Source organism: Erithacus rubecula (assembly GCF_903797595.1).
Source record: "Erithacus rubecula genome assembly, chromosome: 17".
Taxonomy (NCBI): Eukaryota; Metazoa; Chordata; class Aves; order Passeriformes; family Muscicapidae; genus Erithacus; species Erithacus rubecula.
This window is the reverse complement of record NC_136669.1, coordinates 12,586,379-12,603,563: the sequence shown is the minus strand read 5'-3', so window position 1 is coordinate 12,603,563 and position 17,185 is coordinate 12,586,379. Positions and strand designations below refer to the sequence as shown.

At 48.9% G+C, this 17,185-nt stretch overlaps 1 protein-coding gene across 4 annotated transcripts in view; it reads right to left on the bottom strand.

Moving 5' to 3' along the window:
• The window catches only part of GSG1L (GSG1 like), a 56,232-nt gene continuing 39,047 nt past the window's right edge, over positions 1–17,185 (bottom strand). The window contains exons 6-10 of one of the 4 annotated variants that reach the window (XR_013776240.1): positions 14,989–15,156; positions 8,925–8,992; positions 2,164–2,769; positions 1,252–1,677; positions 1–399 (exon numbers count right to left, since the gene is read on the bottom strand). Coding sequence is in view for 3 of the 4 variants with exons in the window: in XM_079320978.1 (XP_079177104.1) it covers positions 1,257–1,677; positions 2,164–2,769; positions 14,989–15,156 (1,195 nt within the window). In the remaining variant the exon portion in view is untranslated. Of the gene's footprint in view, positions 400–1,186; positions 1,678–2,159; positions 2,770–8,924; positions 8,993–14,988; positions 15,157–17,185 lie in introns of those variants that run through there. The other 3 variants (XM_079320978.1, XM_079320977.1, XM_079320979.1) reach the window with 3 other exon arrangements.

Sequence of the window (17,185 nt, the reverse complement as noted above, 5' to 3'; positions counted from 1 at the left end):
CTAACAAGTAATGTCATTTAATGAATGATACACTCTAGAAAATAGAAACTACCCAGATGCTGGTTGGTTGGTCTGTTTGGGGCTGGGAGAAGGCCCTTGCTTGGCCATACAACGCCTTCGTGGGATTCTTGTGTCAGCATTTGTAGTTGTGGAAACAAGGAAACGTCCATAGATTGAAAGAGACACCAAAGGAGCAATTGATTTCTAAAACGTGGGAAGAGTGCAGGATGCCCTCCCACACTGTGTTACTGGGCAAGTGTCATGAGGGCTCAGAGCTCACCAACACCTTCACAGACAATCCGTACCTAAAGGGACAGACTCAGCCCAGGGCACCGGCCACAGTCCAGTCCTCTGGAGCCACCGCAGAGCTCACACCTTGCACAGCACCCGAGGGCTCTGCTGCCACTGCACTGCTGTCACTGCACTGCTGTCACTGCTATGCTGTCACTGCACTGCTGTCACTGCACTGCTGCCACTGCTCTGCTGCCACTGCACTGCTGCCACCTCACTGCTGTCACTGCACTGCTGCCACTGCTCTGCTGCCACTGCACTGCTATCACTGCTCTGCTGCTACTGCACTGCTGTCACTGCACTTCTGTTATTGCACTGCTGCCACTGCTCTGCTGCCACTGCACAGCTGCCACTGCACTGCTATCACTGCTCTGCTGACACTGCACTGCTGTCACTGCACTGCTGTCACTACACTGCTATCACTGCACAGCTGCCACTGCACTGCTATCACTGCACTGCTGACACTGCACTGCTGCCACTGCTCTGCTGCTACTGCACTGCTATCACTGCTCTGCTGCCACTGCACTGCTGTCATTGCACTGCTGTCACTACACTGCTGCCACTGCTCTGCTGTCACTGCACTGCTGTCACTGCACTGCTGCCACTGCACTGCTATCACTGCTCTGCTTCTACTGCACTGCTGTCACTGCACTTCTGTTATTGCACTGCTGCCACTACTCTGCTATCACTGCTCTGCTGCCACTGCTCTGCTGCCACTGCACTGCTGCCACTGCACTGCTATCACTGCTCTGCTGCTACTGCACTGCTGTCACTGCACTTCTGTTATTGCACTGCTGCCACTACTCTGCTGCCACTGCTCTGCTGCCACTGCTCTGCTGCCACTGCACTGCTGCCACTGCACTGCTATCACTGCACTGCTGCCACTGCACTGCTGCCACTACACTGCTGCCACTGCTCTGCTTCCACTGCTCTGCTGCCAGTGCTCTGCTGTCACCGCACTGCTGTCACTGCACTGTTCTCTGTGTGCCTTGCTGTGTGGGCTGTGTCTCTTCCCTCAAGGTCTGGCTGCTGATTTCAGGGAATATGCTCTTCAGAATGTCGCAGTAGAGCCTGTACAGCTCTGGGTCTATTCTGGGCTTGGGCAGGGAGTTGCAGGCCTGCTCAGCAGCTGGCTGCTGGGGCCAGTAGACATCGCTGAAGAGGGCAGTGAGGATCTTGTGGGCAGCCTTGTAGGGGTCATCCTCGAACTGCACCATGGCCCTGAGCTCCCTCAGGGTGTAGCCATTGTACCTCTTGCTGTCCTCGGCCAGCGGCTGCACCGTCTCCCCGATGTGCCTCACCTTCCACTTCAGGCAGTTCAGGTCTTCCTTCACATGCTCTAGGTCTTTCTCCATGGCTTGGAATTGCTGTGTGGTTACAAATCTCCTGCCAAGGAAAGAAGTGGCAGAGACAGGGTGGGGTGGGAGCAGTGGGATGAGCCCAGCTTGCCCGGGCTGGAGCGGAGTTTTGGGAGGGACATCCTGGTTGTGTCACTGAGCACCATGCCCTGCCTACTCTGCCAGGGACAGGGACAGCACAGCTGCTGTCTGCTGCTGCAAGGGAAAGCTGTGCTGCCTCCTCTGGAAGGAAAGGAGGCACCTGAAAACTCTGCCCTGCTGGAGGAGATGAGGATGGGGACCTGGCCCAGGTTTGTCATGAGCTCTGGAGAGATAAATGGGTGTATGGAAATAGGGCATTTTGCTCCCTGGGTAACAGGGCTTAGTGGAAGCACAGGGTGGTTACTGGAAAACAAACACTGGGAATATCTGAATCATAAAATATATTTAACTTTTTCTATGGGGGGCTCTTATTGATTCTGTACCAACATGGGCCATTTGAGGACTTAGACACCTGTGTGCTCTGAATACATACCTCTCATGATCAGGATCTTCCAGATCTGATTCAAACCCCTTTCCTGTATTCTTTAATTCAGTTTTAGAATAGCCAGGAGCCTGGGAACTCTCTTCAGGAGTCGCTGCTGCTGGAGGCCTTGTGCTTGTCCTGGTTGGGGTCAGTGTGTGATCTGAAGCTGAAGCTCGTACGTTTTGTGCTGAGTGAGGACAGAAGGTGGAGAAGGAAGCTGCACTGATCCCTGGGCTGACTGCAGAGGAGTCAGAGTATTGCTGTGGCTTGGCTGAGCTGGGTGTTAGATTGAGCCTGAGGCTGGCTGGGCAAGATGCTGGAATAGTCCTTGCTCCCAGTGGGCTGGAACACGATATTGCTGAATTTGTATCTCTTTGCTCGAGTGCTTGAGGGTTTGGTGATTCCCCTGGGGCCAATCTAGTGATGGAGGTGATGTCCAGCAGGGTTTGATCCTGAACCATGGAGAGCTGGCTGGTTGGTTCTGATGAAAGTGAAGAGCTGCTTGATGTGTCGCTGGAAGAGCTTGACGTAGCGAATGGGGGGATTTTCTGAGCATTATGGTCACTCCTGTTCCTCTGCGGGCTAGTGACACTTAGAGCTGGGTGTTGTGAAGCCCTGAAGAAAGACAAACACACACTTTTTCCTCTGGACTGGGCTAAAGGCTTACAAGAAAATGTTAGGGCTATTTTGGGACAATTTGAAGCCTGTTTCCCACAAGTACATTTCCCCACAGGCTGGTTTGCCTCTCGTGGCAGTGTAAAACCCTCAGCTTCTCGTGACCAAGAGCAAAGCATTTGAGAATAAGGCACATGAACTCAGGACCAGCTCCTCCCTGCTGCCAAGGGAGCACTGAGCTCTTCTCAGTGTGAGCATCACTGGGACATCCACGCTCTCCTTCCCAGAAGTCACACAGCTCTGCAAGAACCAAGGATTTGGTGCTGCAGGAGGACAGGAAGGGATGAAAGCCACTGACATAATGACTGTGAGAACACAAAAACCTGGCTGCAGGTGGCCACAGCACCTCTCTCTGCCCATCCTGCCCACAGTGAAGACCTGCCTTCCTTCCCTCATGCTTCAGAGGATGGCTCAATTTTTCTCAGTTTGTCAGTACTGATGGCAAGTGAGGAAGGTGTTCCACCCCTGTGGCCTGGAACTATTCCTGACAGGTAGGGAATGCAGCTAGAAATGCCTTGACCTTGAAGGGGAACACAAAGACAACAGTTTTGCAGACCATGGTGCAGGGTTTCTAACAGCCAAAGGACATGGCAAGCTTTTCTAGTGGTGCCAGGGACCAACCTGAGTCTTTTTGTGCATCTGGTAAATTCTTGTGGCGGAAGACAGCAGCAAATCCTGGTCTGGATGGGATGTGTGAGGTCTTGTCCTGCCAGCACCAGTGGCCTGAATGAGCTGCACAGTCACTTCTCCTCCCTGCACCTTTCTCAGTGTTGGATGCAATTAAACACCAAACACTTCAGGTTCTAAAGAGCATGTCTCACACCTCTGGGCTTCAATAGGGTTAATTTGCTAAATCACAGCTTAATTATCAGGTTTAAATCAAATTTAAAGGTTTTATAATTGGAAATGCAGACAGTTATAGAGCTATTGCATAAAAGCAGAGCCTAAAAGGAATCATAAAATGGGTTATGTGAAGGGCAGGAGAGAAAACAAGCACACACACAGGGAGCACCTGGGAGTGCCTTGCCTTCTTAACCTGGCTGAACAGTACTGGAAGGCCAGAATTGCCAACTGGGCATGAGGAAAAGCTTTTTCACCCTGAGAGTGTTCAGACAGAGGGATAGAGACCAGGAGAGGTGTTGGGATCTCCATCCTTGGATGTGTTCAAATCTAACTGGACAAGGAATGAAGCAGCCTGATCCATTCTGGACATTCTGAGAGCACAGGGCTGGACCAGAGCCCTCCAGGGCCCCTGTTCACACTGTCATTCTGTGGTTCTTCCTATCTGAAAATAATTTATTCCTCCCCCTGTTCTCCTTTCTCCTCTCACTTTTCTCCCCTCTCAGTCCCACCTCACCATCCTTCTTTTCCACTGGAGCCTCTGGGCTGTCCCTTTTCCCACTGACTTTACAGTGTCTGTTGCAGGAGTGTCCCTGATGGATATAAAGATTTTTACAGGAAAATCAGAGTTATTTGGCTCAGAGGGATTGCTGCCCCTTCCTTGCATGAGTCAGGGTTGGAAGCTTAGTGGGAGACAAGAGACAACTCCATTTTAAGGCAATTAAAACAAAAATGCATTTTTGCTGTTAAAGTTACATGTATTTATTCTCAAATATCTCATGTGTAAAACTATCTGAACTGAACTGAACAATCCCTACCTCCATTCTAGAGGGAATAGGATCTGCACAGTAAGTGAAAGACTATTTGGGTGCACATGCAGTCTGAAAGACTTCATTTCACATGTTTAGCTGTGTGGGACAGGATTGGCTTTGGGGGGGGTGGTGGTTTGGGGAGGTTTTTTGCATAAATCCAGGATTAGCTGTAGGAGATGAAGCATTTATTGAAAGATGCAATTTAGAAGAGTGACAGAAAGCACGTTTCATAACTAATCCCACTGAAATTTATATAAGAAACCTTTCAATTCACCTGTGCACTGGAGGAAACAAAAAATGTATTATAAACTGTCAGCTTATTTTGCTTCCCTTTTCCACCCCTGAGTTTTCACGGGCTCCACACGGGACTGCATTTACTTTTATCATCCTCCTTATCTCAGAAGCAGAAAAACTGGCAGCTCAAGAAGCAATGCTAAAGCAAAATGCCAGTCTGGATGTTAGCAGAGGTGGATGAGGACAGAACTGAGACCTTTAGCTTTGGAATTTCCTAGTGGGCAAGGCTTTGCCTGAAGACAGGAGTGAGATTCCCAGTGCAGCAAGGCTGGATCTTCGACCCGTAACCATGGCGCTTTATCAGAGGGGGCTTTTCCCCACCCCTTTTTAACGTGGTGAATCACTGTGAACTGAATAAATTACAGCCAGAATGGCAAGAGCTGGAGCTGGAATCAATGCTGACATGAAGCAGGCAGCTGATTGCAGCTGTCAGGTACCTCCACAAGGAGAAACCTTGGCTCAACTTTGAGCGACACTTCAAATGCGTCAGGCCCTTGTTGTCTGCTGCCTCCCAGCCTGTGCTGCTCAGCATATAAAGCATGCTCCCCGTTGTCACAGTGACCTTGGCTGCCGTCTGTGCCTTGCCCTCTCCAGCTGAGCTGGTGCTGCACACTTTTTTGGAGACGTTTGAAAGTTGCCTGCACATCCAGCACCACTTTGCTTCCATGGCGCTCATGATCGAGGGGAAAAAAAAACCCCAGTGGATATTTTTATTTTTATTTTTATTTTTTTAATGAATCATTTCCACCGTGTTTTCAACCTAGAGTTCTTCTGGTGAACTTGTCTGAATAGGAAAAAATGTCACTGTGCTTTAGAGTGAAGCACTGAGGGATTGGTTGCATAAATCTCACTGTAGACAGCCGGGGTGGGAGGATGGTAAAGAGCTGTGGGATGGACCCAGGGGAAATGCCTACAGGGTGATGACATGAGAATAAAACTATTTTTTTCAAGGCCTCCTCTTTGTCAGGTGACCCTTCTGAAATGCCCACGCTGCCAAAACAGTGACATATTATTTCTTTAACACTGAATTAATTTGGAATAATCTTTCAGTTTTCTACAAGAGAAGCTGGTGTCCTGAACTCTGGGTTTATCTGCCTCAAATAACACCAAGGCTTGCAGCCACAGCCAGTAAGAATTTGCTGTTTCCTACTCAGCTCATCCTCTTCTCGGCTATTTATCTCCTCTTTGGCTCTGCCACCACACCTGTCCCTCCTTGTCCTTTGTGATATTTCTCCTCCTCTCTCCTGCCCATTTGACATTCACCATCTGCACCTCCCCACCTGCCCCATGGGATCCAGGCTGCTCCTGCTAATGCCTCATGGTCTGGAGGAAAGGGTGGAAGACATACAGATGTCTGAAATCAGGGACTATTACTGGCTGCAGCCTAAGAACAGTGAGCATTTCTTCCTAATAAATAACTGTGCAACAACAACAGAAACATCCTAAGTGAAACTTCTTCTATATTTTTGTGCAGTGGTTATACACAGCTGGAGCATTGAGATCTCCCAGCCCTGCACTTCTGAAAGAAAATACTGAGACCTCCAAGGTCAAAAAGGACAGCAAATAGACTTTAAAAGTGTCTGGAAATGCTAAATTTGGTATGTCCAGGGGTATCAGATGTATAGGGGCCAGTGCCATATGTTTGCACAGGAAGGCAGCTTGGGGAGAACAGAGGATGCCAAGTTATAGTTAGAGCTCCCTGGTGCTGTTCTCAGCTCAGGTAAGTTTAAACCCTGCTAAAGGGGTTTAAAGGAAATAAAATAATTTTCTTTTTAACCCTGTTAAAAGAAAATTATAGTTCAGTGATGGACATTAAATGGTTTAATATGGAATTACCAAGACTGAATAACTGCATTGATTGGATTGGATGGATTCAATGGAACCGAATTGAAGCTTTTGATGGAATTTATAATTTAAGGCCACTTCTCAAAATGGAGAGCTCGGTCTTGCCAAGAGAGGAACCTGATATCCTGCCCTGGCACAAAGCCCTCTGTGCTACCTGTGCTCCCACAGTGCTGCTGGGCTGCTCAAAAACCTTTAACATCTTCTCTTCCAAAATCACCTGGCCAGGTAGAGTTTGTCTTCCACAATCGCTCAGCCTTGTTCTCCTTACAGCTTCTGCTCTTTCACTGCTCAGGACACTCCCCCAGATCCTCTCAGCAAGGACAGATGCCCTGTTTTGTCTTCGTGGGAGGACAGGAACATTCCCAAGGCTGAGGATGAGCCAGCACTCCTGATCTGCAGCTGGGTTCAGATGGAGCCTCCTCCTGGCAGGTCCTGCAGGAGGGAGGTGTTTCTGGGCAGAGCAGGGGAGCAGCTCCAGGTGGTGCCTCTGGTGTCCTGCTGGCACTGACCACCCCGTGGGAAGTGTCCAGGGAGTGTTGCCAGTCACCTGCTGGCGTTTCCTCTGCTGTGGCTGCTGGGCTGGCATGTTCCAGGGATGTGTCCCCTCCTTCCACACCCCCCTTGGGGTCAGGGTGACCTTGGTGGCTGCTCTGCCTTTGGCCAAGCCCTTCTCACGCTGTCCTCCTTCCTCTGCTGGCCCCTGGAACGGGGGATGTGACAAGGACTGGGAGTGTGGGACCTGGAACCAGCACCAAGGAGGATCCTGGGGTCAGGCCCAGGCCACTTCTGGCTTGGTGGACTTGCTTGAGGAAGGAGAGGCTCATCTGAGCATTGTGAGGCTCTGTGCCATCCCAAGCAGCAGTTACTAATGGTTTTTCCTCCCTAATAAGCATGGATAATGAGCATTTTGCAGCTTCTATTGGATTTGTAAGTAAACAGTGAACTGAGAGCACAACTTCACTCCTGTCACTTCATTAATATTGATCTGACTTCATTACAGAAGTTAACTGATGTGAGGCTGAGCCTGATGGAATATTGAGGCATGGCCACTGTTCTTTAACCTGACTCTGGGTTTTCCTTTGGGGTTTGCTTTCCCAGTGCTGTCAGCACTCTATGGGGTGAGGTCTGGGTCCTTTAAGATGGAAACACCTGGGACAGGGCTGGCCATAGGACAGCAGAGCCTATTGCTTGGAACACCTATTGTCAAGGCTTGTTATTGGTTCTTTGACACAAAGACCTCTGGACAGGCTTCAATAATAAAATAAGCACATGTGAGCACCTGCAGGAGCTTGGCAGGTGAGGAACTTTCTCAGGAAACATGACCCAGATTGATTTTGTACCAAGAGACATTTTCAGGCCTGTGAGAATGAAGGACATGGATCTGCCTGTGGAAAGGTCCATGACTGACATGACATTTTCAAGGAGCAGGAGTCACCAAGTGAGCTGATGACAAACTGAGCTGGAGAGCAGTGCCAGCACTATCATGGGGACACCACCTGCAGTGACATGGGACTGGAGAGCTGTTCCAGCAGGTCTGGGGAGGGAGCAGGACCCTCAGGGGGTGGGGTTACAGACACCAAGCTTCCATGAGTATGTGGCTGAGATGTGCATCTCAGCAAGACAGAGGCAGCAAAATGCCAGGAGGTTTCCAAATTTTAACAGCGCAGAGCCAGCAAGTCACTCTCCCAAGGCTCCCTCCTGCTGAATGAAGGATCACTTGCTTTCTTTCCAAGGAAATAGATGCATGAAACTGCACACATCTTTCCTGGAGAGTAAAGAAAAAGTATAGTATTCAGAGCAGGGCAGGAGCCATGCTCCAACATTGCTCTGCACATTGAACCACTGATTCCCATAGCTTAAAGCAAGAGCTCTTGCAAACACTGAATAAAAGCACAGCAATTTCCATAGAAAGTGCAAGGAATGGCATTAATTATACTAAAGTTATTGTCTACCAAAGCTGCTTTCAATCATTTTTATATTCAATAGCATGCATCATCATGAATTGGTGATAAATATAGATGAAAAAAGGTAGTGATAATGAAAGTTATACAGGTGTAAATTAGAGCATATTTTTAAACTACTATGAAGTCACAGCTTCTAGAGATAACACAAAATTATAGGATATGTGCATATCCTAAACTGAATGCTGGAGAATTCTGTACTGTTCTGATGCTGGTTGGTTATCTCCTGGGCAATGCTGTCTGGGAAAGCAACAAACCTCCATTCCCAAAGCTTCCTACTCCAAACCTCATTCTGGGAGCCAGCGTGGGGACAGGACAAGCCATTTGAGCCATGGTCACTTACTATTTGGGGAGCAGCTATGGAGGCACTGTAACCTCAGGTCCCCAGCCTCAGCCCTCTCCTCCTCAGCCCTGGAAAAGAGAATATAGAAGTAGCACCTTGAAGAGAAACAAAGGCTGCTCCCAAATGTACACAAATGGAAGGGTCAAAACCAACAAGAGTCCAACGTACCTGGGCTCCTCCATCTACAGCCAGCCCACCATGGAGATCCTGGTAGGCTCAGGAAGGACTTGGTTCCCCTGGCTTGGGGAGAGCTCATGCAAAGAGGCCATGGGGAACAGAAATGGGGGGCTCAGGCTGCACCTCTCCACTCCTCCCCTTTTTAGGATGGATCTAAGCACTGAGGCTCAGCAGTTTTGTGCAGTATGTGTGTGTTGGAAGTGGGGATGGTGCTGCTGCTGCACTGCTTTAGTGCCAGTCCATGTGATTTCCAGAAGGAGCAGCTCTGTGGATAAAGCTTCCTCTGTTGCAGGATAAAGTACAGAGCAAATCCACCTTGCACTCACCCCTGTGCACTGTTGAAAGGGGAATAGGAGGATTGGAAATATTGATGTCTGTGAGAACAGCTACTGGCTGTGCCAATGGGAGGCACATCAGGTCAGTAACTGAAGCCCTGTTCAGGTACCTGGGTGACCAGGAGCAAAAGGTTGGCATGTCTTTGGAAGGCATTGGTATGATTTGCACATCTGACACGAGCACAATGGGCTTAGAGGAAGCAAGCTGGGAGTATGATACATTACAAAAATGTGCAAAGAGGGGAAAAAATAGCATGTGAATGATGATTTGAAAAGTTCTGGTTCTCATAGTGTTGGGAATAGTCCTGATTTATTAGCTCTGCAATAGCTTTGGTCCTGCTGTCTGTTTCAAACTGCTCCTAGCACTTAAAACTACATTTTCTGTCCCTGCAGAGACATTTTGTCTGCACTGCTATCAATGGCAGTTTGAACTCAGCTCACTCCAGAATTTCACCAGTAGCATCTGCCTGCTTAGGTTGGTGTTGCAGATCAGAGTAAGGGCCCAGTCAGCAAGAAAAATGTGAAATCAGCTGCAATGGCACAATGGGTGTTGATGGACAGCTGCAAACGCTGTGCTACGGATGGGGGAGCTGGGGGAGGATGAATCCTCCGGATTTCCTCACTAAACATGTTGGTTTAGCAGCCCCTGGAAAGTGAGGCTTGCTGCACAGGGCTGGGTACCAGACTGACAGGGCTGAGCTCATCTCTGGTGCCAGGTGGGACAAACCATGAGCCCTCTGCATGGCCTGAGCTCCAGTGGCACTCTGCACCCCTCTCCAGCCTGGAGGCATGGCCAAAAGCTGCTCTTGTCCTCACTGAACGAGGGCCATGGGTGACTCCAGTTCCCTCTCATCACTTCACAAACTTTTCATTCCTGCCCAAGGCACTGATTAACTCTCCACTTGGGTCTGATCGATCTCACTGGGATTTGATTTCCCCCCTTTCAGGCCCTGTGTCCCTCACCTCAGGCTCAGTCCTCACCTGCCTTCCCCCCAAGCCTGGACACCCCCTGGATGTCCAGGACACCCCCTGTCCTCCCTGGAGCTGCTCCTGTCCTTGTCCCTGCAGTCTGCCCCTTGCCCAGGGGCTCCCTCTGCCCCACCAGCACAGCAAGGGAGCAAAGTTTTCATTCTTTACCTGAAAGCAAAATCCACCAGAATCCTGGGAGAAGGGAAAGATGTGTTGGGGAGGGTGCCTGAAAGGTTTTTTAAATATATGGAAAAAAAAAAGAAGGCAAGAATCTGAGAACAAACTTGGGAAAGATGTTGAGCCTGGGTGAGCTGGCTGTGCTGGCACTGGCCTGGATGGATGTGATGATGGTGTTGGTGGAGCTGGTTGATATAAATGAGCAGAATTCTTGTGAATGCATCTTAATTATTACACAGCCATAGGGACAAAGCTGCCAAAACAGCAGGGGAGAGCTGAAGCTGCTAAAACAGCAGCTACTGAACAGCTGGGCAGGGAAAGAGGAGAATGTCTGTCACCATTCCTGCAGCTGCTGTCACAGAGATTATCAGACTTTATGGGAGAGAACAAAGAATCCCTGTCCCCTTGGCTATGCTGGAGGGATGCTCAGAGCAGGAAGGAAGGAAGCAGGAGGACAGTGAGGGCTCCTCCTCTGCTGGCTGGGGTAAACCACAGATGAGGGACTGTGCTCATGACCACATGGGGCAAGAGTGTTCTTGTGAAACAGAGCAGAAAGAGAAACTCAGGGGGATGAAAGAGAGATACTTGTTATGAACTGACACCCAATGAACTAAAAAATGAAAAAGATGAGCAAAAGTTATAGACAAATACTCATTTCAAAGGAAAACAAGAAAAAAGGAAGGAAGAACTCTTGAAGGACAAAGACTGAAAGCTGACTTTGCAGATAATTCTGATAATTTTATAGAACACTTAAAGCATGAATAATACCTCCAAGTCTGTATAACCTGGTTTTCTTACAGTTACCCTGAGGGCTATTGTACCTATTATATCTGAAGAGCTCTTTTATATAGAGCTATATTATAAAACCTTTTGATTTTATAGTGTGAGCTACAGAGCCTGTTTTGTGTGGACTTTTCCAAGTATCCCAGGCCTGGATAGGACATAATTGTGAGTAACACCATGAATCTCTCTGATTTTTCAGCAGCTGCTGAAATGTTTTCCCAGTGGCAGGAGCAGTGAGATGCTCAAGCCTTGGGGTGCAGGGGGGCAGAGGATTTGGATGTGCTCACTGAGGGCTGGTGACTCCATGTGCTGGCTAAGGTGGGGTCACACCAGGCTGTGCAGCAGAATTTGGGGTGCACACAGACTTTGATGTGGTGTCAAAGGCCTTCCCTGCTGGAGCCAGTGAGCTGGGGGTCTCTGAATTATCCAGAGAGAAATCAGAGTGCAGGGATTGAATTAAAGCCTTTGGATGCATTGAAGTATATGAAGTATATTAAGCCACTCACACATAACGTAGAAGTTTAAGTGTAAATTTAAGTTTTAGGATAAATAAGTAAGTAAGTTTTAGTATGAGCTCTAATGCTTTTAGTAAGTAAAAGGTTCAGATGCCAGAGTAGCACTGTGAGTTCTAGTGAAGGTTGAAAATCATGCTGATGTTTTCAGTGGAGGCTCCAGGACCATTGGAGGTTGTAGACAGTGTTTAGACATAACAGAGCTACAGTAAGAATATTGTTTACATTTTTCAGATAGAACAAGACAGGTTGTGTGCATAGTCTGTGTGTAACCTGGAGTGTTCAGAAACTGGAATTCTGACAGGTGAAGGAGTGGTGGTCTGAGTTTGTTGGGAAGATCCTGTATAAGAGTTTGTGTTGGGAGAGTTGGTGTTTCTTGCAATTTGCTTTTTGCCATTGCTTTTTGCCATTGCTTTTCTGCTTGCCTTTTGAGACTGATGCGCTTTGTAACAAATAACCTTTTCAGCAGCTATTGGCTGCTTGCTCATTTAAGATAACCTGACAAAGGTGGTGCCCAGAGCATGGAGGTTCCCAACCTCACCCTTCCCCATGCTCTCCAGAGCAGAGGCTGCCCTGGGTGGGGATGCTGAAGTGCAGGGACACAGAGGGTGAGGCTGCTGTGCCAGGGGAGGGGATGGGAGCTGCAGGAGGGGGATCAGCACAGCAAACATGGGATGGGTGATGGGCTCAGCCCCTGCACCTCCTGCTCTGCTGGGGACAGGAGCACAGCTGCTGAACTGGCAGCTCTCAAGGGACCATTTCAGCTCTCACATCCACATTCCCAGCAAATCTGCTGTTATATGCAGTGGCATGCAATTAAAATGAAGCACAGTACAATGATGTAGCTGAGAAAACACATGGAGAATTAGCAGCATTTTACAGCCAGTACTTTTCATAAAGCAAATTTCTTCCCTGGGAGCAGGGGCCTTTAGGATAAAATTCTGACAAAAAAAAGTTTTATCACTCAAAATGGGGCTGACACTTTCCTTCCCTGAGTTCCAGATGATAAATGGAGCTGTTTGGAATAATGATAAAGCTTTAATTTTCAGCAGGCAGACAGGGAAGTGCCTGTTGCACAGGGTGTGTCCAGCACAGAGGGTGGATGTGTGCTCCAGGGGCTCTGCACTGAGCCAAAGGAACAGGAAAAAAGGGTGAAGATATCTGCAAAGTAACTGGAAGGAAGAAAGGCTGGAGGGTTTTATTCATGAGGTATGAAAAGGAACATGGAGGTGGAGGAGTAGGAGGGAATGTGAAGTATCCCTGGGTATGTGCACAGGAAGGAAAGAGGATTTATTTTATTTTCTATTTGTGCAAAGGCAGATGGGAGCTCAGGGAAGCTGTGTGGCACCCACAGCATGCCCAACAGGGTGGTGCTAAGGGACAGTCCCTGGACCCCTGCAGTCAGAGCATTCCCAGGGCACAGCAGGGAAGCTGAGCATTAATAGGATCCCATATTAAAAATTTTAAAATTTTGTATACTGCTGCACAGCTTTAAATCTCCAGAATGATCCCATGGTAACACTGTCTCTGGGCTTCCTTTTATGTATTCAGATACAACAATTAAAATAATGTGATATAAAAAACCCAAAGTCATAATGATGAAGTTAGGGAACACCACATGCTGGGGCTGAGTGTGCCAAGTGTGTGTGGAAGGGCTGGGAGGAGGTGACCGAGGAGGGAAGGGCTGGGGGTGGAATTGTGTCATGTTGTGAGGGCAAGAGGAGCCCAAATCAAACCCACGATGCTCATGTGAGAGAAGGAGATACCTGTCCTCTGGGCCATTCATATAGCTTGCTATTTACTGTTCCAGATAGGGCAGTAGTGGTACTTCAACAAGTTTCCTTAGCATCTCCCAATCTGCCTCAAGAGACTGTTCCTCATAATTCTCCTGGGCTCTTATCTGCAATTCTCACTTCAATAATTCATCTTCTTTCCCTCCCTGGGTGCTGGTTTACCCTCAGGCACACACTGACCCCTTCTCTTCACTGTGTCTGGGCTTTCTCTTCTCCCACAGAGAATTTTTTAGAAGTCACTGTCATGTCCAAATGCAAAATTAGGAAAATCGTGGCTGTTTGCCTCATTTCTCTTTTCCATCCAGGCTGTCTGAAAGGTAGAGTGAAAACTTGGACATTAGCAGGGGGATAACAGCAACAATAGAATAACAAACTAGATAACCAAGGGAAGCAATAATCATGGAATCTCCCTAGTTCTGCCCTCTCAGGAGAGCTCCTGACTCTGCTGCTGAAATGCTGATCATTCCAAACCTTGTGTCCTCAGAGTTTCCCAGCCACTCTGCCACCATGGAGACCCTGCCCCACTGCTCTGACAAACAGCAATGCATCCTGCTTATATCTTCTGCCCCCAAAATACCTTTATATCACTTCAGGCCACAGACTTTTGTATTTTCTGTACTTCTCAGCTCTTCATCCTGTGAAGGTCCATCACCCTGGGGAGCCCATCCCTGCTGTGTGAGCCCAGGATCTGTGTGCTCTTCACAATCACAGCTTTAAACAAAGCCTGGACTTTCATACCAAAGAGTGAAGAGGTTCCTGGAGCAGCCACAGCTTCTGGGCAGAGTGACAGAGCATCTCTGAGCCTTGGCACCCAGCAGGGTGGGGGGCACTGTGAGGGTTTTCTGCTGTGTTTGTGTGGATTTGCTCCAGAGGATGGGCTGTGCAAAGCAGCCAGAGATGGGCTGTGGGCATGTGGGAGATGGCAGCTCCAAAGTGGTGGCTGGGAAATGCCTCAGCAGCTGTTGGGATTACTGGGAGGTGCCTGTTGCACGTGCTGAGAAAGGATGGATGTCACATTGGGTACACCCCCACAATTTCACCTTTCTAGAGAGGGGGAATCAGCTTACATTGGCAGCACAGCTTTCTGTGAATTGGGTGCTTATTGTAAAGATTTTAATGAGTACAGGAGAAAGGATGGGCACTGGGACATCACAAAATTGAAGAAATACCAAATCAAGGAGGACCTTTTGTGTTTGCCTTTCACACACACCTTTCCCAGAGGCTTCACCCACTGTGCTGCTGTGGGTGAGAGCCTGTGTTGTCTGGAACCAGCAGAGCCCATGGGAACCTGCCCTGCTGCAGTGACTGACTCACTGACCTTTCTCTGAAGTACTTGATGGCCTCCTGGTCCAGGAAGTTCTGCTCTTCTCTGAAGCCCTGCTCGAAGATTTTGCGCTTGTGCCTGAACTCGATGACAGTCTTGGTGTAGGAGTTGAGGGTGGTGACAGAGGCAGCCATGCAGCAGGTGAAGGAGCCCCACGCCAGACTGTGGAGAGAGAGAGAGCACACAGAGCTGGGTTAGCACACAGAGCTGGGTTAGCACACAGAGCTGGGTTAGCACAGCACACAGAGCTGGGTTAGCACACAGAGCTGGGTTAGCACAGCACACAGAGCTGGGTTAGCACAGTACACAGAGCTGGGTTAGCACAGCACACAGAGCTGGGTTAGCACAGCAGCTCGTGGCACATTTCTGTCACAGACACACAGGCTGGGAAGGTGCAGGTGACAAACCCCTTCTGCTCCCCTTTCCTCCAAATTCCTAGTGCTCAGGCAGGCAGGGAGCTGGAGGGGACCCTATACCCAGGAGAACACCTGGTGCACTCTGACATGTCAAATACCTCCTGACCTCCCTCTAAATGCCTCAGAGCCTTGCAGACAAGTGCTAAAATCCACACACTGCTGGAAGGAGCAATGCCCAGAGAGTGTTTTGGAGCAGTTCTCCAGCACCCATGGGACACTGGCTGCACAGTGCCACTGCAGGGATGGTTTCTAATCTTGTTTTCATGCCTTTGTCAGACTATTTAATTTCCTTTTTTCCTGGTTCATGGACACCTCTGGCATTCCTGGCTTATGTTTGGTCTCTGAAAGCCTGACCAGAATAGAAGACAACACTTCCATCTGTGGAGTGACCAGCCTGGGGGTCTCCTGGCTGACCCCCCCAGTGTGAAGGCAGTGCCAGCCAGCCTTGGCCAGCCAGGGCCAGGACACCTGCAAGTACCAACCAGGAGCACAGGGAGGCAGAGGGAAAAGAAAACTGGAAGAAAAAAGAAAAAGACTGGCCCAGTAGCAAGCTGAAAGAGCAGCAAGGGTTGTCCTGGGTCTCCTGGCAAGCAGGGCCAGCTGGGAGCTCTCTGCTCCTGCTCCTGGACAGGGCATCCCCCAGCTGCTTCTGCCTTCCCTGCCCTCCAGTTCAGATGGGGCTGGTGAGGGACTCATGGCCCCAGGGAGTTGAGATGCTTTGTGACAATGACATGAGGCTGAAAAAAAGGCCCTGAATTCCTCCTTTAGTCTTCTCTGCCTTCCAGCTCCCCTTGGCTTCACACTCAGCCCAACAACTCTGGTTGCACATAGTTGACAGTGGCTGCCCAACTAAGCTGGATTAACTTCATCATCTGTGATGGTGACACACTTTACCTGCTCCTTTTAGCACTTTTCTATAACAAATTGATCTGAATTATGCAGAGCAGAAAGAGCCCAGCCCCAGCAGCATTATCTCATAAATAAGCATTGTCAACACAGCCCTCAGCATGAGCTGTTTTCCCACTCTGCAAAGGACCTGAGGACAAGGAAGCAGTTCCTCATTTCAAATTAGACCAAACTTGAAACAGAGCACATATTCATGGACTGAAAAATCCGGGGAAAATGGCTCAAGTAAACAGAAATGGCTCATTTCAATGATTTCAAAATTCAGCTCATAACAAGTCCTGCAGGACTCCTGAGGCAATGAGATGTATGGAGGCAGCTCTTTGCCTGTCATTTTTGAACCTGTTTGCCAGATGCAATCAAATGAGAAGGAAATGCAGTGACCCCTGGGGTGATAAAGTTCCCTGAAGTTTCCCGAGGCTGGGAGGAGGAGGGAAGGGAGCTGTACTAGGTGTGAGTGTCCAGGCACAGCATCCTCCTGGCCTGGCAGCAGCCTGCCTCCCTCCTGGAGTGTGGGCAAGCTGCAAACATTTCCAGCTGGGTTCCCAGGCAGGATCCAGGAAGAGGCCAGCCAAAACCAAATGCCTTGGGAATGGCATTAGAGGGAGAATTTCTCCTGGATGTTTCTGATGGTTTCTAACCATGAAATCAGAAGTGCTGAAAGGTTCAGAGAAGGGAATACAGAATGAACTCTCAGTGCCTGGCATTTGGGAAATCATAGTAATTAGGCAATTAGGATAGGTGTACTTCAGTTTTTATGGACCTTGGTTAAATGCTATTTATTTTGAATTGTAAAGAGTGGTTGTCCTACCTTAGGAGTTTCACCTGCCTTAGGTGAAGGCCTCTTTAACAGCAGTGCTGTTAATGCCAGC